General features: G+C 36.9%; 1 protein-coding gene across 2 annotated transcripts in view; it reads right to left on the bottom strand.

The window, feature by feature from the left end:
• Nucleotides 1-7,086: 7,086 nt before the first annotated feature.
• LOC149926093 (solute carrier family 52, riboflavin transporter, member 3-A-like) overlaps nt 7,087-24,914 on the bottom strand; it is a 38,859-nt gene continuing 21,031 nt past the window's right edge. For both annotated transcript variants that reach the window (XM_090160255.1, XM_090160254.1), the window contains one exon: nt 7,087-7,343. In XM_090160255.1, coding sequence (XP_090016381.1) covers nt 7,137-7,343 — 207 coding nt within the window. In that variant the 3' untranslated portion in view covers nt 7,087-7,136. The remainder of the gene's footprint in view (nt 7,344-24,914) is intronic.

Raw genomic sequence — 24,914 nt, 5'->3', positions numbered from 1 at the left:
TCCGACTTCGAGTCTAATAAGCCGCTTCTACAACGAGTTCTGACGCCGCCAGCCATTCCCATCCATCCGCAACCGCAGCCCGCCGTTCTATCCAGTCGCAGCCACCGCCAGCCGTATCGTCCAGCTGCAGGCATGTGGTCAGAATTTATAGACCGGTGCTCCAAGCCGCCGCCAGCCGTTCCGTCCAGCCGCAGCCGCAATCAGCCGTTCCCGTCCAGAAACAGCCAGGTGGTCAGAATTTATATACCGGTGCTCTAAACCGCCGCAGCTGCAGCTAGCCGTTCCATCCAGCCGCTCCCGTCCAGCCGTAGCCGCCGCCAGCCGTTCCGCCCAGCCGCAACCGTAGCCAGCCGTTCCCGTCCAGCCGCCACCGCCGTAAACCGTTCCCGTCCAGCCACGACGCTCTAACTTCCGACCTCGAATCGTCTCAAATTCCTGATAAGATTTATAAAATAAAATATTATTTGGGAGGGAGAACGAGTCTGACTTCAAGTCTAATAACCCATGTAGCACAAATCATCCAATTTACAGTTGGCCAATGGTCGGACACCGGAAAAATAGTATGGCCATTTTATCCGACTAAGAGCCAACCTGGAATTTTGGGGGTTGACCTTTTTAACTTATTAACGAACATATAATTTAGTGACGTTTTAATGTTGGCCAAAACGACTATCACTATTTCGTCGAAAAGTAGGATGTTTTATGGTTGGTCAAACCATCTTTGTTTTGGGCACGGCGCCTATGCTTTTTTTAGGTTGGCTATGCCGACACTTAGGATTTTGAAATCAAATATTACGAAAATTAGGAAGTTTATAGGTTGGCAAATCCGTCTGTACTTTTTCACGTTGCCTACCCTATTTTCAATATGAATGCCGACTCTGCCATGCCGTCAAAATGTATTGCATGAAGTCGGTAACACGTCGCCAAGAATACAGATTTCAATTTGCGTCGGCATAAAAAAATATTTAATGTTAATATTTCAAGTTAATTATAAAGTACGGTCGGCCCATGATCGGCCCACAATATTTTTTTACAGTTGAAATGTCCTAGTGCATTTTTTTGGCAGGACGTCGACTGGCCTTTAAATCGCGACTTCGTACTGTATCTAATCTGCCTAGAATTTTAATGGAAATTTACTGAGCATCTTTAAATAACAGTTGGTTGAATGTACTTTAAGAGGTCGAAATATGAACTATCTTTTGTATACTAGCCGACCAATTGCCAACTGATGTACGACGTTATATTTGCCCTTACGTCGCACAAAACTAGGAAATATTCCGCTATAATAAAACAAAAACGTAAATATTTTTTAATTATCTTCTGGTATGACTTCTACTACTACGTTCAAATAGTAAGTCGAAAAATCTATTATTTGATAATAAGTCCCCTCTGGCATAGGTCACATGGGTGTAGATGAATTTATTTGAATCAAGTATAGTTCACAAAGATCCCAAATTTCATTCACTTCTGATATAGAAGTTTGAATTATGGGATATTTTCCACTATAGATTTAAGTGTTGGTCTATCGGTAATTTGAATGCCCCATTAGTATAACACACATGTCTATCGGTTTAAATGAGAAAACAAAATTAAATCTAGTAGAGTCGAAAATACAGATTTTAATCATGCGTCGACGTCGACCCGACCTTATTTTGCTTCGATTCTTCAATAGTTTTAGAGTTGGCAAGTACTAAGTTTTAAAGTCGAAGAACCGTCAAGGAATATCTGTTGGGCCGCCGATATTTTAGGCGGACATATCGTCCCTCAAATGTCCGCAGCACCAACTACAATGGTCGGGACCACGGCCAAACCATGGGCCGATACCGTAAATAAACCGCCGTCATGCTGTTTTAGAGTTGGCAGGTACCAAGTTTTAAAGTCGGAGAGCCGTTAAGAAATATCCGTTGGGCCAACGATATTTTACGCGGACATTTCTACCCTCAAATGTCCGCAACGCCAATTACAATGGTCGGGACCACGGGCCAACCATGGGCCGACATCGTCGGTAAGCCGTCGCCGTGCTACATGGGAAGCCGCTTCTACAACGAGTTCTGACGCCGTCAGCCGTTCCCGTCCAGCCGTTCCGTCCAGCCGCAGTCACAGCCAACCGTTGCCGTCCAGCTGCAGGCAAGTGGTCAGAATTTATAGACCTGTGCTCCAAGCCGCCGCCAGCCGTTCCGTCCAGCCGCAGCCTCAATCAGCCGTTCCCGTCCAGCCACAGCCGTAGCCAGCCGCCACCGCCTTAAACCGTTCCCGTCCAGCCACGACGCTATAACTTCCGACCTCGTAATTTCTCAAATTCCTGATTAGATTTATAAAATAAATATTATTTTGGAGGGAGAATGAGTCCGACTAAGAGTCTAATAAGCCGCTTCTACAACGAGTTCTGCCGCCGTCAGCCCTTCCCGTCCAGCCGCAGCCACAGCCAGCCGTTCCGTTTAGTCACAGCTGCCGCCAGCCGTTGCCGTCCAGCCGCCGCCAGCCGTTGCCGTCCAGCCGCCGCCAGCCGTTCCGTTAAGATGCAGCCGCAGCCAGCCGTTCCGTCCATCCGCAGTCACAGCCAGCCGTTGCCGTCCAGCTGCAGCCATGTGGTTAGAATTTATATACCGGTGCTCCAAGCCCCCGCCAGCCGTTCCGTCCAGCCGCAGCCATGTGATCAGAATTTATATACAGGTGCTCCCAACCGCTGCAGCTGCAGATAGCCGTTTCATCCAGCCGCAGCCGCTGCCAGCCGTTCCATCCAGCCGCTGCCGCAGAAAACCGTTCCGTCAAACCGCAGCCGCTGGAAGTCTATCATCCTAATACCTTACGCCAGCGTCCACAGCCTGGACAGGTGACAGAATAGCCAATACAGTGTGTCAGAATTTATAGCCCGGTGTACCTAGTAACAGAGACCATACCACCGGAGGCCTATCATCATAGTGCCCTACGCCAGCGTCCACCTAGCCCGAACAGGTGATAAATCCAGCATGGGTAGCAGAACCCTACTACTGATTGTCGCACCTTTGACGCAAGCCACTCAACCCAGCAGAAGGTGCAGCAATGGGTGGACCAATCCCCACTTCGCACACAGCAGTGGGATTAAGAATGGATGCTGTAGCAACTCCAGCCGACACCCTACCTACACAGGTAAGGAGTCAAACCCTTTGGAGAGAGCTCCTAAAGGGGAACGACGAGCACACAGCAGTTCAAGTAACCCGGCACAGCCGGCACCGGAGATCCCGGTGTTGTTCCAAAAGGCCGGGAAACAGGACCGCCGTGCCCGCATATGAAGGCCCGCCGCCCCACAGCAGGCTAACCAATCCGCCGAGGCGGCCAGTTTGCACGGACCCTCTCCGTTAGCCCTCTCATTCCCTACATACCCAGTGTGTGACTTTATCCAAATAAACGTGACTGGCGTCACCATCCTTTGCAACATCTTACGCATTTTATGGCATAAGCCATGATTGTTTTTATGATTGCTTATTGCGTTAATAGCAAAAATACAATCCGTAAAAACCGTTGCAACATCACCTGGACGTTGACCTTGCGTCCTTAACCAGCAAATACTTTCATGTATTGCTAAGAACTCCATATAAAACGCATCTATCTTTTCATTAATGAAACTGACCACGTTATAGACCTCTACACCGTTCTTTTACACAACAAAAGCCACGCTGGCACCCCTTCTGGACAACGAACCGTCATTAAACACCTCTACCCTATTGGTAGTTGCTCTTTGATGTTTATAATTCCCTTGACCGCTGGGTGGTCCTCCCGTGGGTCACCTGGGTAGAGGTAGTTACCACCTTGTAACTCCATCTTGCTGTCTTCTCTGAAACAGAAGGACCTGAATACAGCAGCTTCCTGACTCACCAGCAGGTCTAACGTTTGTATACCAGCAAGGACCCTTAGCGCATCGCTCGAGACAGTCCAATAAACACAAGTTATACGTAGGGCAGCAATTCTCTGTCGGCAGCCGTTCCCGTCCATCCACGACTAAAGTTTTTATCTGCTAGTGACCGGAAGTGGCTTACGACTATTTGAAAGTCAACCGCATAAGGGGGGGGGGGGTAGTTTCTGAGAAACAGAGTTGCAGACATGAGATACGCTCCAAAAATTCCAAATTTGGCTACGTTAGGACAAGTGAAATACAAGTTTTCACAAAATTTGGTAGGGTGAACAAGTCAATCTCTCATGGAATTACCCATAATATAGAGTTGATCAATACCTATCTAACGAAGTATCAATTGAAATTTCTTTATACACCGTTGATGAGATATTTCCCTTTCGCGGCACGTTTTAAAACCGTCAATAGCGGCGTGAAGTGATCACCACCACCGCGAACATCATCTTAGAAAATAACAGCCTCTAAAAAAGCCGAGAAAAGAGAGGAATAAATATTTAATGTTACACTAAAGATATCAGCGAGTGAAATTATGGGTACGATTCGACCAACTTGTTTATATGGAGAACGACGCCTTCAAAATTCAGTTAGTGGCGACTTCTAGCAACGCCAAAAGGAATCTTTTCCACGATATTCAGTTTACACGTTATTCAGTTTCCACGTTATTCAGTTTCCACGCTATTCAGTTTCCACGCTATTCAGTTTCCACGCTATTCAGTTTCCACGCTATTCAGTTTCCACGCTATTCAGTTTCCACGCTATTCAGTTTCCACGTTATTCAGTTTCCACGTTATTCAATTTCCACGCTATTCAATTTCCACGCTATTCAGTTTCCACGCTATTCAGTTTCCAGGTTATTCAGTTTCCACGTTAATCCGGATGCACGTTATTCAGTTTCCACGTTATTCAGTCGGTCCCTCTTCGCCGCGGAGTGAATTCTACGCAACGAACCGTTCGGTTCGTACATCTTTATTCTTTAAAATTAATTAATTATGGCTAATAATTTTTGCACCATTAGGTTCCCCTTAATAAGTACGTTAGTAAGGTGCAACTAAAATGTGGAAAACATGTGGCGGGGCTATTGTTCCAAATAGCCCAAATAATTTATATTACTTAAATTCCTGGAATTCATTATCTTGTCATTTTAATTTATTGGGCTCCCAACGCCATCTCGTTACAAAAAAATTACTAAGAATTTTGGAATTTTTGTATTTATTCACTCCGCTGTGCCTCGGCCCCCACCGCCTTTCCCGTCTCGTATTCCCTCTCTCCCTTCTCTGAGAATCGACCGTCTCCCCCGTGGGGTTGAAATTTACTCTATTTATATTTTTACCCCATAGCTTAAGTCTGGCTTTCGGAATTCAATGGAATTTTATATTTGGATTTCCGCTCTTGCTATTACACGCAACAAAACTGCAGCAAACCATCTTAAAATATGTTAAAATAAGTTTGAAATTTATTTACCTTACTTACTCGCGCATAGACTTATCATGGTATAAAAACGACTAATTCCGTCGAAAGATCCAAAAAGTAGATCTGTGCATGCGCTAGATTTACCCTTTCTACCCCCCCCCCCCCAATTTTTTGTCGAAAGGGAGTATTTGCGAAGAGCGTCTCCAAAAAATCGAATTTCTTAAACTAATGATTAAGCACTTCATAAAAACCCAATTAAATCGAAACATTTCAAAGGCACATGTTTCCGACGTCAGGAATCCAGTGGTGGTATTAGATTTCGCCTAAGACAAATAGTTTTAGAGATATAAAAATAACAAGCAATGCGTGTTAGAAGAGGATCTCAGTCGAAATTTCGGGGCTTACGGTTTCAGCATAGACCAAAGCCAGGCGATCCGGAACAGATTGCGTTGTAGAACGGGGGGGGGGGGGCTTGTAGAAGGCAAGAGTCGAGGGTAAGAATAAACAGTAAACCTATCGGTTTACTTTAATATGAATGCTCGCTATAGAAATTCTGTGGCACTGAAACGTCCCTGCTATAATTAGCCTTTTCAGTTTACATAGAGCCACATATCGGCCAATGTGAGAGGCTCATAAACTGCTGGATTTTCGTCTGCTAAACAGACGCTTTGAGATTCATCTTTTGCTTAGCAGACGAAAATCCAGCAGTTTTTTTGCTTCTTGCATTGGCCGCTACGTGGCTCTATGACAACTGAAAAGGCTAATTAGTTCAAGATATGGACTTGGACTAGTTTGAAATAACGTTATGGCCTTTCAATTTAAATTTAAACATGAACTTTAGGCTATTAAATTTGATTAATAAATTTAAATTAATAGTCTCATCTCATAAAAACGTATATAAAAAAGATAATAATTAAAAAATTAGCGACCAAAATAGCGGCCATGGCTAAAGCTATGGAGTGCTACTACTTCATATTATAATATAACGTTGGCGTGAACAAACTTGGGATGTCTTGTGAAATATTGGAAACTTTTAAAAGGTTTTAGGCTGTAAAAGTGTTTCCTTTTAACCTGTAATAGGCTGTAAAAATGTTTCCTTTTAACCTGTAATAGGCTGTAAAAGTGTTTCCTTTTAACCTGTAATAGGCTGTAAAAGTGTTTCCTTTTAACCTGTAATAGGCTGTAAAAGTGTTTCCTTTTAACCTGTAATAGGCTGTAAAAGTGTTTCCTTTTAACCTGTAATAGGCTGTAAAAGTGTTCCCTTTTAACCTGTAATAGGCTGTAAAAGTGTTTCCTTTTAACCTGTAATAGGCTGTAAAAGTGTTTCCTTTTAACCTGTAATAGGCTGTAAAAGTGTTTCCTTTTAACCTGTAATAGGCTGTAAAAGTGTTTCCTTTTAACCTGTAATAGGTTGTAAAAGTGTTTCCTTTTAACCTGTAATAGGCTGTACAAGTTTTTCCTTTTTGCACATAATAAAACTTAACCAAAACAGGGCGTTTTGTTTACTGGTGAAAAGTTTCCATTATTTCAACAAGCACTATATAAACCGTCCTTGCGGGTTCTGGCTCTCGGAAATATTACTTATTGGCGATTTCCTTGAAGATGTGTTATTTAAGCGCCTATTTGTTTTCAAACCGAGCTTCTTTCCAATTCATCATTTTCATCACAAAACTGGTCTTTTTCACAGAAAGTGAACGAGCCAAGGCTTTATGTCAAATCGACGGCGAGCTTAGAGTAGCATGGCGGCAGTCGCGTCCTTTGTACGGGAATCACCAGGACCACCACGATATTGTTTAGACATTTCAAGTCTATATTTTTAATTTACTGTTAGATTAAATTAAGAAAGCACCTCCAAACAAATTTGGTCATTAAAAAAGTCAGTATAGTTAATGATAACCACCATAAGGATGGCTCCCAAGAAGCCTCCGCCTTGAGTGATGACACCAACGTTGAACAGAGCGCTATGACCCATGTCGCTAAGAATGACAGTTATCATGGTTTTTACGTACGAAAACAGCCCAGAAAACAAGATCCAGCAAAGAACCTATAAATAGAATTTACAAAACAATAAATAGATAAAGCGTATCAAAGAAAGATACTATGAGTTTTTCAATGTCTTCAGAAGTCTGAAGTAACCTAATTTCTGGAAAATACGAAAGCTTGGTCAAATGAGACCCCTAAAATCCTATCAAATAATACCGACTAAAAACCCGACTAGTGTTTCGCGGGGGGGCTAGGGTTTCTTAGCTACCCCACTGATTGGCGTACGCCTTTTTTTTTAGCGGCGGCAGCGTTCGCGAAATATCCGGCTATTACTGTTTACACTTCATTTAAGAATTTTACACAGAAATAACAAATGTAACTAGAATGCAGAAACTTAGCTTCCGTCAATGGCGGGGACTGAAGCCAGTTGGTCCATGACCCATGAGAGCGAGAGAGTGGTTCAGCTTCACTCAAATTTCAGAAAATAACTAGCTCGAGAAATTCCCGTAGGGTTTTGCTATGACTTTTCGATTTTGAGATTTCAAACGTTTTGAGTTTTTTACTTATAATCTAAATATTAATTATAAGCAACATTTGAAAATATTTGAAAAACATTAGCCATGTTTCAGTTGTCGGTGTGCTTTAAAACAATGAGCTTCGGTGTCTAAATAGGCTGTAAGAAAACGAGAGTCTACACCGCACACCCTGTTTCACTTTTTGTTGTTAATGAAAACAACCTATGGACTATTATACAAGGTGTTTCAAAAGGTTATGCAAAATTTTTAAGGAGTTGTAGTGGGTGAGTTGAGAAGTATGCCTGTTTTTCCCCCATTTTCCTACGATGAGTTAAAAGAGCGCCAGAGAGCTTCAAAGTGTGGAAGTAGGCTGCAACAAGCGCAAAACGAAGCAGCAGGGAAATGCGAACATTAAGCTTTGGGTTCGTGTGATAGGTGAAAAAGGACTTTGTAAACAAATCGAGGTAACCACTTTCAAACTGCAACAATGGAGTTCACTTCGGAAGAATTGGCGGATATTCATTTCGTGTATGGACTAGCGGATGGCAATGCTTTGGCTGCTCAACGTCTCTACCAGGATAGGTACCCGAACCGGCACATCCGCGTCTCACGGACTTTTACCAATGTCCATCGTCGATTACGTGAGACAGGCACATTCTGGGTACGTTACTTAATTTTTTACTCAAACTTCTCTGCGACTGGTTCGTTACAAACGTATTGTTCGATTTACGGAACATGAACGAAATGTTCAGTTGGTTTTGTGCTTGTTGCACCCTACTTCCAGGGGCTAGTAGGGCACACTTTGAAGCTCTCTGGCGCTCTTAACTCATCGTAGGGAAAAAACAGGCATACTTCTCAACTCACCCCTACAACTCCTTAAATTTTTGCATAACTTTTTGAAACACCCTGTATAATGTAGTTAAATTACGCGAAAAGGATTCCCTGCGCGGTACTGAATAAATGATGAACTCCAACTAGGTCGAAACCGGTCTGTCGCTGGAAATTCTGGCTATTTTAATTCCATTTTCATTTGTCTTTGACTATTTGGTCCGAGTTTCGCGTTTTCATTTTATTCTCGAAGACCTATTGGTCCGAGTTTTTCGTAAATTTTATTATTACTAGAAATTTGTTAGTGTTTAGTTTTTTTGCCCCCTTTTAATTATGAACTTTTCTACATTTTCGTGTAATTTATTTCACTTTTTATTGGCTGTCTCGTTTCAGTTAAGTGTTTTGTACAGTTAAGATATTTATGGTGTCTCGTCGAGCTTGGTGATAAAGTTAACAAACTTAAGGTTTGCATCCTTTTCAAATTGCATTATTTACTTTAATTAAATTATTTTGTGATTTATGATTGTTCACATTGTTGAAAAACGACACAAAATGTTAGAGAAACATTTCACCCCAGGGCCGTAGGCACGTCTTCGAGGTAGAACATTTTTTTAGGAGGGGCAAATAGTTAAAACCCTCGCACAAATGTTTGTGTCGTGTAGCGGGTCGATTTTATTATATTTGCACATTAGTGTATTGGTTATAAATTATGTGCTGGCTTACTTGAGTATAGGGAGTGTAGGCGTAGCTTCTCCTATTTTGATATAAAGGGGGGGGGGGGGCGCTGGCAGAACCTTCCCGAGTACCGGGTTCGTCATTAACAAGGAAAAATCAGGTTAATTCTCGCGAGCTGTCTAGGAGAAAGAGGTACACAGGAACATAAAGATAAGTATTCATTAAACACTCCAATGCACGACTGCATTCGTTTATTGTGTAGCAATAACAAATTAAGCAATTTAGTTTTTTCAAATGATATTTCTAGTCTAAATAAGTTGAAGCATATTTTCCGAAACAGCGAAATCAAGATTAGCGTGTTTTCTTGTAGAAATCTTTCAGCCGCAAATTAAGGGGCAAACACTTATTGCACAATGCTTTAAAAGACTCGAAAGTGTTATGAGATCGATAGCAGATCTACATGCATATCTACTTAATAGTAACCATAATTATCCAACTTTTAAAACGAAAACTAAATTATTTTCAGATAAGAATGGTAAGACCGAGCTTTCAGAACACAAACCTAATTTACTATAAATTCATCGTTACATTTTTCAATAGAATTTAAGAATTGGAAAATATTGAAAAGGAAACCAGGTCCTACTACGCGTGTCGTCGCACTAAAAATGTCAACATTCGAACACACTTTATTATGAATGTTCATGTAGTGACCTTTTTACAGAATTGCAGCTGCGTAAAAGAGCCTTAAAGTCACAAGGATTCAAAAAAAATACCGGTACGTGTACTGCAAAAATTGTATTGAAAGAAACTGATAGCCAATGTACAGCAAAATATTTTTGACTCATTATCAGCATGAATATGAGCTGAAATGTTTCACACTATCTTAACATGAAAGAGCTCTTTTAGTCAGACATTTTACCCAAGGAATATCTACTGATAAAGTTCTCGATCAAACATGAATTAACTCTGAAGTTTACCTAAAGTCTTAAAGCATGTTTATTTAAGAGGACGGAAAGTAAAACGAATCGACGGAAGTGTCCACGTACTTCTGCGTGTTGGAAAAATTGAAAAACACCTCCAAATTTGCATCTATAAAACAACGCTATCATCAAAGTTTTAACCTTAAATCCCAGATAGTAAAACTCAATGAGGACTGCTACAAAGTAGTGTCTGAAACATCAAAAATTCGCAGAATACATCGTTGAGAAAAGTTCAAATATTTCTTGCAAATGTCTCCTTGTATGCCAGCCATGCAAAATTTGTATTTATCATAACACTTGCTCCTGTCCAGAATACTTAATTCACGCTATTATTTGCAAGCATGTGCACTACGTTGCTTCAAAAAATAAAACCAGCAAACCACGAAATAATCTGATATTTAACAAGTTGATAACTTCTATGAATTAGAGCTACACTTTAAATCCATTAGAAAACCATCCAAAAGCGAGTGTACCGACACCGAAGTTCGCTCTGGGTGCAATGAAATAATTGGATTAGTGATTGGTTTAACACCAACGAAAAAGCGAAAAGTTTGGATTCACTGAAGAACACTACTTCAGTAGCAACGGCTCTGAAGGAGAGTTCAAAACTTAAAGATAGGAATCTGAAAGCATTTGAAGAACTGAACCTTTGAGCGAATCAGAAAATAAAGCCAATTAAAGATAATATTTTTTAGAACAAAAAAGGGTCCTAATCCAAAACATTTCCGAATAAGCCCAATTTAAATGAAAAGTAATAAACATTCAGAGTGCCCTATATGCTGAAAAGTAGCTGCTTAGTGATATGTTTGATGGGGAAAAAGTACCTTTAGTCACCCGGGAAAATAATTTACATACCTATTGCCAAACAAAGTAAGATATAAGATGAAATTCACATTACTATTTTATTATTTCAGACGTAATTTTGTCATTTATAAAAAAAAATGTTTCACTAAAACTGAATAATTTCAAAAGTTATAAAGCTTTGAAATTTAATAAAAAAGGATAAATTTATTGAAATTTCCATGTGTGATAACGTATTTCAGTGTGATAAGGCTTTTTGTTAACGTTAAATCCAACTCAGGACGATGTGTTTGCAATCACGAAATCAACTACACCTAGAAGTTTAAAATTTCAACATTATTTTAGCCTGATACAATGATATAACCAAAACTTCCTCTTATACCATTGCGGCTTGCCGAATTCTTACTGTTTATTGATGAATTTTTAGCTATTAAAATTTTCTAAAGCTTGTTTTCCACTGGCGCGCGCAACGATGCGTTTCTCAGCTTTGAAACGTTCAAACGTTTTTACGCGCGTAAAGAAAATAACATTATGACGCGCGCTAGTGGAAAACAAGCTTTACAAGCTACAGATAATGTTATTAAACTTCTTTCCGAGCTGACAATGTCATTACTTGATAACGACTTTCAAAAAAAACTTTTGTGCCGAAGAATTACTAAAATTACGGGATATCTACAATAATCAACAATAATATGATTCATTATTGATTATTATTATAATAATAAGTAACATGATATAATACCGGTTCATGGTTCGTCAAATATAGCACGAGTGCCGGACTGATTAAATGTGCGACGATTTTTTAAATGAAGCAGACGGTTAAAATTAGCTAAAAAGAGTGAGAAATTGTGTGAGGTAATTGACGATTTGCAACGTGACGGATTTTGAAATGACGTTTTAGCGCGTGACACTACAGGTACATGTCTTGGGCACACTGTAACAGCCTTCTTTGGGTTCTTTTTTGACCATAACATGTAGAGGTATTTTTCACGCGCAAAATGAATTTTAAAAGCCGTCAATTCGAGACTAAAAACAGGGGTAGAAACGTACGCGAAATGCGTTGTCTCATGCGATTCCCTAGTGGGAGAGGTGGGGGTGGAAGTTTAGTCTGAAAAGTTTCAGCGGGTTCGTCTGCTTCGGTAACTGGACCTCGTTCGTACCTCGGGCTAAAAAGGGATCACGCTTATTGTCAAAAGAAACAACCCAAATCTAAAAAGCCGAATGCTTAGTATTACAATTTTCATTATCATCGATGTAGTCATAAATTGTTTGTTTTAAATATAATTTCAGGGGTAGACTTTAAAAAACGCTTCAAAATTAATATCTTTGCCCAATGAAGAGATTGAATCTCCTGATTTATCTTTTGTAAAAATAAGTTTTAAATGCTTAATTTCAAATGTTTTTCTATATTTTTATTCTTTTTTAAACAGCTTTGCTCAGAAAAAAATTAAGGCTAGAGGTCGGCGGGACGAATAAATTAACCGGCCAAATATCGATTAACCATAAAGGTTTGGTTAACTGTTTTTTTATGAACATTTTATACGAATAAACAAAAATAATCGGTTTTTTCGTATATTTTTCGATAATTTGCGGTTATGAATAAAAATAAATAATTAGATAATTTCTTATTCAAACGCCGATCTCTAATTAAGGCAAATCCAATAAAAATGATGACAAATGAAGCATTCCATTACTTGTCCATATTTACAATTTAAGGCACCAACGTATTAATAAACTTCGCTACAATTTCAATTTAACCCAACTTATGATTAAAGAGAATTTGTTATAGTTCTTACAACTCTTGAATAGGCAAGATTTTCCCATATTTAGTTTACACCTTGGTAAAATAAAATAAACCTTAGTTTAATATTATATCTGGTAAATGTAACTTAAAACAAATACCTTTGAAATCCAATCAGTAAAATAAAGGAAATTTACGCTTCAAATCAAACTTGCTCGAACCCTCGGGGCTCGGGCCTTGTCCTCCAGTCCCGATTTTTTTTGTTTAGACTGCCAGCAGTCAGCACCGACCGCGGATACGAGATTTAAAACTGAACCGAACTGAATTTTTCAGACTTTTTACCCCCACGCTATTACATTGCCCCCCCCCGCAACTAGGGAATCGCGTGATTAGACTGGAGCCCGTAGGAATCTCGCCGCATTTCCAATCTAGGGTACGTAGTCTATATTATCTTTGCTAAGAACTATCGCTACGCCCCCTTTGGTTCGCCATTGAAACCCAGATAGGTAGCGGTTAAGCAGACGCTATTCGTAAATTTGACTTTATAAATAATGATACTCGCATTTTAATATAAATTTTGCTCGAAGAAGCTAGTGCCGTTACGCCATCTAGACTCATTTCGGTCGCGAATAAAGTCAACAAAATTTAAAACAAATTTGCTTGTAACCGAAACTACTATCAATGGTGCATTACTCAAGAGTCAAGTGATAAAAGAAAATTTTTCACATTTTGAAGCATCAAGAGAAATGTTAGATCTGACATCTAGTAACACCAGGAGACATGACTAGGAGTTCACAGCCGGGCGCTTTTCCCAACGCGCTGTTAACGAAAAACGTGTCTTTCCCTTCTCAAACTTTTACCCCCCAAACCGTGGTATCTCTAGTCTCGGAGACAGACCCGAGATGAAATATTTTAGTGACGCTCTCTAGCGAGGATTGTGGGAACTACCGCTGAAGAAAAAACCAGTTCTGACTGGGTTGTAGAGCCGCCTCAGCGTGAGCCCGCCAGAAGGGTTTTTTTTCTCCCAGAGGGCGCAATGTGGATAATATAGTATCTACGCGACGGCCGAGAAAATAAGAAAACGCCAGAGAGAAAATTCGAGGGGTGGGTAGAAAGCGGGAATTTTTGGGAAAAACGGGTTTTTATGTTCACGACGCCGGGGTCCATTCACCGCGGCAACCGCTGTCAACTCCTAGTCATGTCTCCTGGTAACACGTATTTGTCGACAGAATTCACGACTTCAGTATTGATTGCAGCGCCATCTTCCGTGATCGGTTGAAAGCTAATAGTATTAAAGTGGTATTGGTAGGAAGTTAACTGCAGGGGTTTGTTTACATTTTTCGACTAAGGCTTATTAAGATAATGGCCGCTCCTGGAGGTTACTCGTGTTTCTTTCCTTCGTGTAAAAATCGTTCTATGAAAAATATCGGTTTATCTTGGCATAGATTTCCAAAAGATCCAAAATTAAAAAAGATTTGGATTAGTGCAATCAAAAGGGAAAGTAGTGTTAATTTGATAGTAACAAAGTACAGCAAGTTATGTTCAGATCATTTTACCAAGGCTGACTTCAGGCCTTTCACTGTTTTGAAACGTATAGAATGTGAAAATTAAGTTGTGCCAACTATATTTGCATGTAATGTAAGTTGATTTTTTGGTCTGTTAGTATTTTAGTTTATAGTGGTTTTAAATAACTTTTATCATTTAGAAGGGTACTACACGGGAACACGAATGTATTGATCAGCCGGAAACAACAAGCTCAGCGTTAATCCAAATAATTAGTCTTTCTAATAGTGAAAGATCAAATAACAATCTACAAGTTATAAGTGCGAGTACAGTTTCCGAGGAACAAGCTACAATTAACATATCAGTTGATGAACTGCATAATTTAAACAGTACTGCAATATATGTATGTATCCCAACTGGTTGAAATGTTAAATATGACATTCATAATAATTACTAATCTTAAATCAGGAAAACGATTTACAGCTGAATGTGGTCATGGATATCTCCTCTATAAATATTAGTGAAGAAGAAACACCGAGCTTTTTACTGACTAGTAGCGGGAATACACGTTTAAACGCTACCGCGACTACCACTGTCAGTGTAAGTATTTTCTTTCTAACTTATTAAGGTTAAGAATACTTGCATTTTTAGAGTGGGCTTTTAAGCTTATTATATTTAATACTATTCAGTATTTTATCTCATACCGTTCAATTTTATAGGTGACTGATAAAGTAGAAGGGCAGACTTCCCCGAGTCTCAACCAACTAGACATGACTAACCGAGAACATTGGTGTGAAAAACTACACGTATGGCAAAACAAATTTCCGATTTAGAAGATAAAATATCGAAACTAAAATTAGAGCTCAAACAGAAAAATATGGAGATTAACCACTTAACTGAAGATAAAGAAAACTGGAAATTCAAAGCTAAGGAGCGGAAAGAGAGATTATTAAATGTTGACATTATTAAGAAAAGCCAAGAGAACTGCACATTTTACACGGGATTGCCAGACTACAACACCTTTGAGGGATTACTGCAATACTTAAATAAAAAAGCATCGGTAATGCAATACTGGAATGGCCAAAAAACTAAAGAAAATTACACAACGAAGAATGTCAAAAGAGGATGCAAACGACAACTTACTCCGGAGGACGAATTTTTCTTAATTTTATTACGCTTAAGACTAGGAATGCCACTGAAGGAACTTTCCAGAGTCTTTTCACTATCGGAAGCCTCGATTTCCCATATAAGTACAACTTGGATACATTTATTATATTACGAGTTGCAGTTGCTTTGCACATTTCCCTCAAAAGCTGCCACTGACCTTGCTTGTCCTCTATCCTTTCACGCATATCCTAATACGAGATTAATTCTGGACTGCACCGAATTTAAGGTCGAGAAACCATCATCAATATCTGCACAACGAGCGACCTTCTCTTCAGATAAGAACTATAACACGTACAAGTGCCTAATAGGCATTTCTCTTGGTGTGGCAATCACTTTTGTTTCAAAACTTTATGGCGGTGCCACTTCCGATAAGTACATCGTGTAAGACTCGAAAGTACTTGATCTCATGGAACGAGGAGATGACGTTATATCAGACAAAGGCTTCGAGATAGATGACATCATGCCTGAAGGAGTAACTAAATATTCCTCCGTTCTTTCGTTAAAGTAAAGCTCCACAAATGCCAGCCGCAGACGTATTGAAAACCGATAACATTGCCAAGGTTCGGGTGCATGTGGAGCGAGCTATCAGGCGCATTAAAACATTTCACATATTTGATGGCGCTATTCCTCTCTCTGTGTGCGATGTAGCTGATAAAATCGTATTGGTGTGCTCACTTCTGAACAACTTTTTCCCCGATTTGAGTAAGGAGAACACCACCTCCATGGAGCTCTATGATTTTTAAATTTTTTGTAGTCTTAAATAGGATTTTGTTAGCGGATATCAAAGGGGTGAGACATTTGGTATTTTTGTGTCCGACCCCTCACGAATATATTATTTTTGGTTATTAAGACGCTGGTGAACAGAATGAAAACTATTTTAATTTTATTGCATCTTTAAGAATAAAGATTTAAAAGACCATCTAATACATTTGGTTTAGTGTTTTTTTTTAAATTGAATATATTTTTCAACTCCGTATAAGGACTTACCATTTTAAACTCTGTTCAAAATTCTTTCAGGTACATAAGCGAATAGAAAAAAATAGCACAAACTTCGGAACATGTGGTCAATAAAGGTTTCATCCCTTACAATACGCGTACAAACTTGTTGCGGTTCGTTGCCCATATACACAAAAAAATCACACCACCCACGTTCGCTTACGAGCATTTGTCCTTGAACTTGATTGAAGTAGTTGCAACTTTTTTTAAGACAAATTTGATCACTTACGTAATGAAGATAGAAAGATTTTGATTTTAAAGCATCTTCGACCGACGAATTCTTCTTAGAAAATGGGCATTTTATTTCAATGAGACCTAAATTACCAGTTTTAGTTTCGCATACCAGCCCATCAGGAGAGGTGGCTAAAAATGGGTATTTCTTGTGAATGATTAACCCGCTTTGTGATACTTTTACTGGGTTATTTTGATCCGACTGGTATTTAATGTAGTTTAGCAATGCCAAACTCTCGTTTTCTTTACCATGTCTAATTGCAGGCAGATTGTCCAGTTTTGTTTTTATGTCCATTATTTGAAAACCCAAGAGACGACACCAAGAGACGACAATCGTTTGTCCGGGTCGGTGTTGCATTTCGCTAGGAGTCCAAAAACTGATGACGACAGTCTGTTAGATCTTTCCACTAACCACTCCGGACTGCCAGATTGCTTTCTTGTTTTTTCTTCAATAAGGTTTCTCTCATTTTCCGTTAATATAGGATAGTTTTCTTTAATAAAAGTTATCATAGTTTGATGGAACTCAGCGGAGAACATCGAGATAGGTTGAATTTCGACTTGATTATGAAGATTTCCTAATGTCTTTCGTGGACTAATAGAGGGGGTCAAATTTCCTAATGTTTTTCGTGGACTATTAGTTAGATACGTAGGTAACGTACACTCAATGCGAAGAGATGGTTCTGGTACTTCAACGGAAGGAGTACTTTTCTGCATTGGAATGTTCAAATTTGAACTACTTGGGTATATATGACTAGGATTAATACTAGTTTCAAAGTGCTTTGTGAAAGCTGAGGATCGGCCCGTAGATTGAAGCTTTTTGAACAAATTTAATTTGTCTTCCAAAACTAGATCTCGCATATTGATAGGTCGGTGATCAAACCTAATTCTGGAGACGTTTTTCTCTCTCGTTACCTTGCCTGGTACACGTTTTATGATTTGCATATCACTTATGGCCTTGGGATAAGACACACTGCTACCACCCGGATTAATCCATTTGCATAACGTCCCGGTGCACGTTACGTCTTCTGGTAGCTTCTTCCTTTTCTGGTATTCGAGTACAGAGTAGTACGTAGCTGCTGCATGGTGACATTTACCTGGTAAACTAGAAAAGCAAGTTAAATTTAATTGCGATGCATTCATTTATAAACATTTGCCAGAGTAACACTCACCCTGCAGGACACTCGCAATAGCTGTAGACTAGATTTCCAGTTACTTTACTAAAGCCTAAAACAACTGCATAGTTCCCCTTCTTCATTGATGGAAAACAATTTCCTCGAATGGAACACCATGCATCGCTTTCCAAATCCGGAAAAGGCCGAGTATTGAAGTAAAGCTTCTGAACATAACCTTCTTGATAAAATCTTAAACCCTTGGTTTTGTTGTTTGTTTCGAAATGATTAGTGAAACCCTCTTCTGAAGTTCCAGGAAAACCAATTGAACTCTTTGTCCAATTTTTATTTTTTTTTTAAATTATCATCCAACTGTTTCCATTTCGTTGTATCTACAATGGTCGCCATTTTTAAAGTACCGGACGGAGGGGGAAAAGAAATAAATACTAACAGCTTCTCTTTTGTGAAAGTAGATGGCGAGTCGATCATCTGCGCATGCGCAGATGAAATTACTGAAGTCGTGACTTTGGGGAATAACATTCAATTTCAGACGGCCTGTGATAATTTCAAGTCATCCTATAGATTGTTTAAAGCGTAAGCAATTTGCATATAAAAAGTGATATAGTTTGTCCTATAAATTGATTATAGGGTAAACAATGTACATATATCTTCTGTGATATATTAAAAAGTGATCTCATAATTTAAAGTGTAAATATGTAGTTACAAATAAAAGTTTTATATTTGCCAACTTCTCAATTATCGCTATAAAATGTTGTATAAGTGTAAATAAACCTTAAGCTGAAAACTTAATAAAATTAACTATTTTTGAGAATTTCTTATTAACTACTACTAAGCCCACGTTCAAGTGCTGCCAGATACTGACTACATCCACTCTACATAAAGAAACGACAGACGAGAACCGTTATCTTCATGTTTTGCCACAAACACTTTAAATTAAAAGTAATTAGAACTATTTTATATTGGTACCATAATTTCTATATTGTTGTACTATAATTTTTTACCCTTTGTAATTCGGTCAGAAAAATCTGGTAATGCTGATGGGGACACCATAGAATTAGAAATGGGAGACACTGCCGTAGCTAGGACCTGGCAAGCCAGAAAAAAATTAGGGTCGCAAAATCTGTGATTCGAAATATGTTTAGCTAAAATTTTCCTGTTGATTCCTTGAAATTATTAACGTCAAACATATAGTTAAACATCGATTAGTTTAGACAACATTCCAAATGCAGAATCTGAAACCATTAAACGGCCAAAAAAGGTTCTTAGTACTTCTTACAATCATACCCTTATTAAAATCTTTCTATTGATAATTGCAATTGAACAAGTCAAAAAAGTTACCTATTCTAGCTAAAACAAAATACTTTTAACTAAAGAAGAAATCGTGACTAACAAAATATAACTTAAGACAACACTATTTCAAATCCCAATACCGTCAATAGCTGTACATCGTTGCTCACCAATAGACGAGCGATCATAAATTCGCGTACCCTGTTTTACTAACACAAACTGAAAGCCTCTAACGTAGTGGTGGGTAAATTATTTGTTGACACCAAATAATGTGACCAAATATGAAAACATAATATTCGCGAATAGTCGATTTTTTAATCTAATAATCCGGTATTTGACAACTCGCCAAATATCAAATAATTTGTAAAATATCAAATACTTTATATCTAAATATCTGGGAAATCTTTTTATTTAAAATCGGAGGTTTCCAAGCTACACATTAAATTTAACATGGTTTAACTATACTCTGAAGTCTCTTATTGTTTATATTACGGGGATAGTCATTGACGTCCAGAATTTATAGAACTAACTTGAAATAGAAGTAAAACCAAAAGCCAAATTTTAATTTTTAGGTTAATTTTTAAAATTTTAAATTAATTATTTATTAAAGTTTTAAAGCTTTTTCAACCTTTATCTGAAATCCAAATGTTTCAAACCCTTTGATATTTGATTGAAAATTTTATATTTAACTAACAATTTGGTATTTTATCAAATAACCGTCCCAGAATTTAACCCTTCAAGGAATTAGTCAAATTATTCGATGTTTTAGGAGTAGAAGGAAAGTAAGGTCGACCCGTCAGTGCCGGGTTCGGGATTGGGTTCCGGATCGGGTTCCGGAATTTAAGGGGTGAAATGGGGGTAAAATCGTCGAAAAGTCGATGTATTTATGATATTTTTCGCGACGATTTGTTTTTGCTCATATCAACATATTGTGTTCAGACCCAACTTGTTTATTTATCTCCGCTTATATCGAAAGACACTTGAACGTATATCTTATCACGTTTTATCGTACGGAATAAGTTGAAATGATGTAAAAAGTAATAACCTGGGCGGCGCGCGTGCGCGGATTACCCGGGGGACGCTGTTAATTTAAATTTAAAACATGGAGTGCTTTGACGTCATGGAATATTTGTTGTTAAAGTGACGTAGAATGGAAATATTTTTAAACTTAATTTAAATATCATTGTAGTACTTAAATATGCTTGGCATTTGAACCTATATCACGATTATTTCTTAAAAACGAATATCTCATCGCGTTTTATCATACTTAATAAGTTGAAATTATGTACGTTGTATGATACTTGATAACCTAGGCGGGAAGATAGTGTTCGCGCACGCGTGCGTGGATTGTCCGGGGGCGCGGTTAATTTGAATTTAAAACATGGATTCCCTCTCCGAAATAATTCATGTACCCAAAATAGGGGAATCTCTATGGGAGTTTAATATTACAATAAAGCTAATAGGTCCAGTTTGGGGTACTTTTGGTCCGAAATGGGGTACATAGGGCCGAAAATGGTGACTTTGGTCGTTTTTAGGGTACTTTTGGTCTATTTTAGTCCATTTTTGGGTACATCAGAAAAGTAGTTGGAAAAACGAAGAGCCTTAATTTTTTTTTCCACCCATCCCCAAAAAAATACTATAAAAACCACTTTCCTATATTTTAATTACGGTAAATTAAAAATACTTAATTAATGTACTAAGTTACGTTTAAAAGAACCTTTTGTAACAATTCCAATATGTAAATATAGGTATAAGGATTGAAAAAATACTTAAGTAAGTCCGCTTAATGTATGTTCCGCGTGAAACAAGGTCTCATTGAATTTTTTCAATGGAAATGTTATACAGAGGCATACTTATGAGTAATAAGGTGGGGTGGCGGAGTGGTTAGCACTTTCGCCTCGCAGCAAGGGGAGCCGGGTTCGATCCCAGATTGTGGCACTGGGTGAAAACTCGGAACAACTCGTTCTGCGTTGAGTTTGCAAGCTCTCTCCCCACTGGTTTAAGGGGTTTTCCCCCGAGTTCTTCGGTTTCCCCTTCCATAAAAACTTGTCTAGGTTAACGGTAATAGTTAGTGAAGGGAGCTGTTGGCTCGATCTCGTGGCATGCAGCGCTTGTGAACCACCCTCCTACGCATTGTAACCCGGCCACCTGAATTAAGGGCTTCAAAAGTCGCATGATAACTTGGGCCAAAGGTGGTGCCTTGGGTATTCGCCTAGCTGATTATTATTAATTATGTTACATATGATTATTGTTTTTAATTTAATTCAAGTTCAAAACGTATTAAGAGTCCTTCAAAGCACTATAAAAGGATTTTATTTACAAACTAAATTCATATTTTCTTCAAACTTTCAATTCGTTATAATTTGAATTTAAATGAAAACATCATGGATTATAGATGCGTAATCTACTATTAGACCGAACGGATTAAAAAATACTTAAAGTAAGTGGTTTTACTGATAAACTCTAAAGGAATTTAACTTTAAAGGGTATCTTAGATTATTGTTTTTAATTTTAGTCAAGTTCAAAACGTATAAAGAGTCCGCGTTTTCCGCATACGGTGGGCGTAAAACAATATACATTTGTGTCCGGCTTGTTTATTAAGTAGTGGTGGGTGTTGTATGTTAAAACTTCGTTACGTTTTTTAGTAATAGTAGGTGGAATAGGTTGTGAATGTATTGGAATTTTTGTTGTATCATGTATAAACGCGCGTGTCCAAGATCAAGTTGACTCAAGTGGAATATCTTAAGTTGAGAGGTGGTATAAGATAAAATCTCGAGAACTAATATCCCACGAATTATAATAGATTTCACTACGTTTTGACATTTGTCAATCAAAGAAACCCCAATTGGAAAAGTTTTCAACGATCTCAACTGTTTCACGTTTTTGTGTATAAAAGCCTACTAATTTATGAGAAATGTATCCATTCTCCCCACCATCAGTTGAGATAAGCTCCTGCTGTTACCGTGGAAGTCTACACGAGTGTTACCAATCAAATTATACGGTTTTTTGTAATTGAAAACCAAATGTCTTTTAGAATGTTGGAAGTAGTTCTTCGAAAGTTATAGGAAATCGAGATATTTTGAAAACAAAATAATTTAAATGACTTTTCTAGATATCATTTCAACGCGTTGAAGTGGTACCAATTAACGACTTGATATTTGCGATCAAGAGAGTTTTTCTAATGTCGTTTCTAGATATTATTCCCAGGAGTTGAAGTAATTTAAAGAAAATTATTTTAAACTTCTTAAATATATATTCATTGGAATATATCCCCACTCGAGTGCGTACAGTTTTTGAGGTTTAAAAAAAGCGTCGGATTTTTGGGGGATGTAGTAATTTTGAGGAGTTTGGACTCGAGATTTCCGAGATTACCGTATTTAAAATATAGGCAAGTTGTTTTTATCTTATTTTATACCTATATTTACATATTGGAATTGTTAGATTCACTTTAACAAAACTCTTGTGACGTAGTAGAGAGAAGGGTCTTTCAGACGACCTAAATTTTAGCATTTCTGAACTTTCTATATTAATTATGTTTTATTACTTATAACCATAGGGATTTCAATACATTTGAAGAAGCTAGTAAAATAGTGGAAGAGTATAATGTGACTTGGTTAGATGTGCAAGACATAAGAAAGCGTTTGGATGAAATGGAAAAGCATATTGAAGAGTGGAAATTTAAGTTAGATGAAGCTAATCAAAGAGAAATTGTACTGAGAAATAAAGTTAAAGATATAAAAACAGATATAATTGGATTGAAAATATTGCAAGATAGTTGGAAGAGAGCAGAAAACTAGAAAGCGTGTTTACAAAAGGTTCTTTTAAACGTAACTTAGTACATTAATTAAGTATTTTTAAATATTTGAATATCGTAATTGTATTTTGTTGTAATTAAGTATTTTTAAATATTTGAATATCGGAATTGTATTTTGTCGCATTAAAAGTAGAGTATAGAATTTACATAAATTATTATTTTTAATATAAAATCGCACAATTTAAAAAAAGGAATAACATTTTTCAAATTATTTCGGATATATTTAATCATAGACTAAAAACTTTGCTCAACGAAAAACTAAATAACGATAACTAATGTACAATTAATTTATTAAATAACGAGAAAATGTCTTAAGGTAATATAAAAATAAAACAAGCGATTAATTAAACATTAAAAATAAATTATTATTATCAATTTGATGATTGTTTAAGGATATCGATTATGATCGATGTTTGTACTACTGCATTCCTATCAGAAATGTAGTTAAATAAAATAATTAAGTAAACAAACATAAATTTTAGATCGCCTTTCATCCGAAATATCTAATAGCGCTAGTACATTCTAGATAAATATACAAGTTCTTGGGAATAAGGGACGTTTTTTTCAAAGATAAGCAAATTTTATAGCTTATTGTCATTGGTTCCATAACAAAACCACATTGTAACGTAAACTTATCAAGATAAGAAATGGCATATAACGAGATTATATAACTAGGTAACGATCATTGATAATAAATTTCTAATCGTAAAACGCTAAACCTGTAAATCTTACATAAAATATAAAAAATAGACATTTTTTTGTTAAACACTAGTAACTTTTTTTGTTACACACTAGTCTCAATTCCATGTGAAACTCTTTCAGTTTCTTTAAGTTCCTTTGGAGTTACAAAATCGAGTTTTAGAAATACAGTTTTCCTATTTAATTAAATATAAGTATTAAAATTAGACCTGTATTTGAAATTATATAACATAAAACTAATGTTTAAAAATAAAAATATATCAAGGTTTTCAAATCAGTTAAAAATAATTAAATTAGATGCATTATATTTATATTTTTAACTTAACTACAGTAATGTTTTAAAAGCAAAACTCAATTCTACATAAAATAAAGATTTTTAAAATAGATTATTATAACTAGCGATAAATCTATTTTAATAGATGCTTTGCTGACATCTATAGCCATCAATGGAAACTATTATACAAAATACTAAAAGTTTCAAGTGTTATTAAAATTATATTTGCTATAATATATTAATGGTATGTACTTGAGCCAATAAGGGTATTTACTTAACGCATATAAACCATAATTATTTATATAGCGTATTAATTAACTATTAATAAGGTTATTTGTTTTTACTTTATAAAAATTAATTATACAGAGAGTTCTTAGTTAAAGAAGATTCAAATGCGTTTAAAGTATATAAATACTTAATGTAAAATAAATGTTACATTTATATGCATGTTTTGGTGATTATATTGTCAATACACACACAAATACAAAAACCAATATAACGCTAGCTAAAAATTATGAAAAAACTATTAAACCACTAATAATTTCAGTTATTAAATTAAATTAGTACATTACATTATAATGTATTAATTTTTTTAATAAGTTAAGAATCATTAAGTTTAGTTGGTCTATATTTATTATGCAATAATAAAATATATTTATTTATTTTTCAAATTATTAAGGATATATTTAATCATAGACTAAAAACATTTTTATCAAGTTTTTTCTTAGTAATTTTTAAAATTGGAAAGTTTTTAGTCTATGATTAAATTAATTTTTCGGTCATATAATCAAGGAAAAGTACAAATATTTCGGATGAAAGGCGAACTAAAATTTATGTTTGTTTACTTAATTATTTTATTTAACTACATTTCTGATAGGAATGCAGTAGTACAAACATCGATCATAATCGATATCCTTAAACAATCATCAAATTGATAATAATTATTTATTTTTAATGTTTAATTAATCGCTTGTTTTATTTTTATATTACC

Source organism: Leiobunum rupestre, chromosome 10 (genome assembly GCF_980474605.1).
Source record: "Leiobunum rupestre chromosome 10, qqLeiRupe1.1.hap1, whole genome shotgun sequence".
Lineage (NCBI taxonomy): Eukaryota > Metazoa > Arthropoda > Arachnida > Opiliones > Sclerosomatidae > Leiobunum > Leiobunum rupestre.
This window is presented reverse-complemented; position numbering and strand designations above follow the sequence as displayed.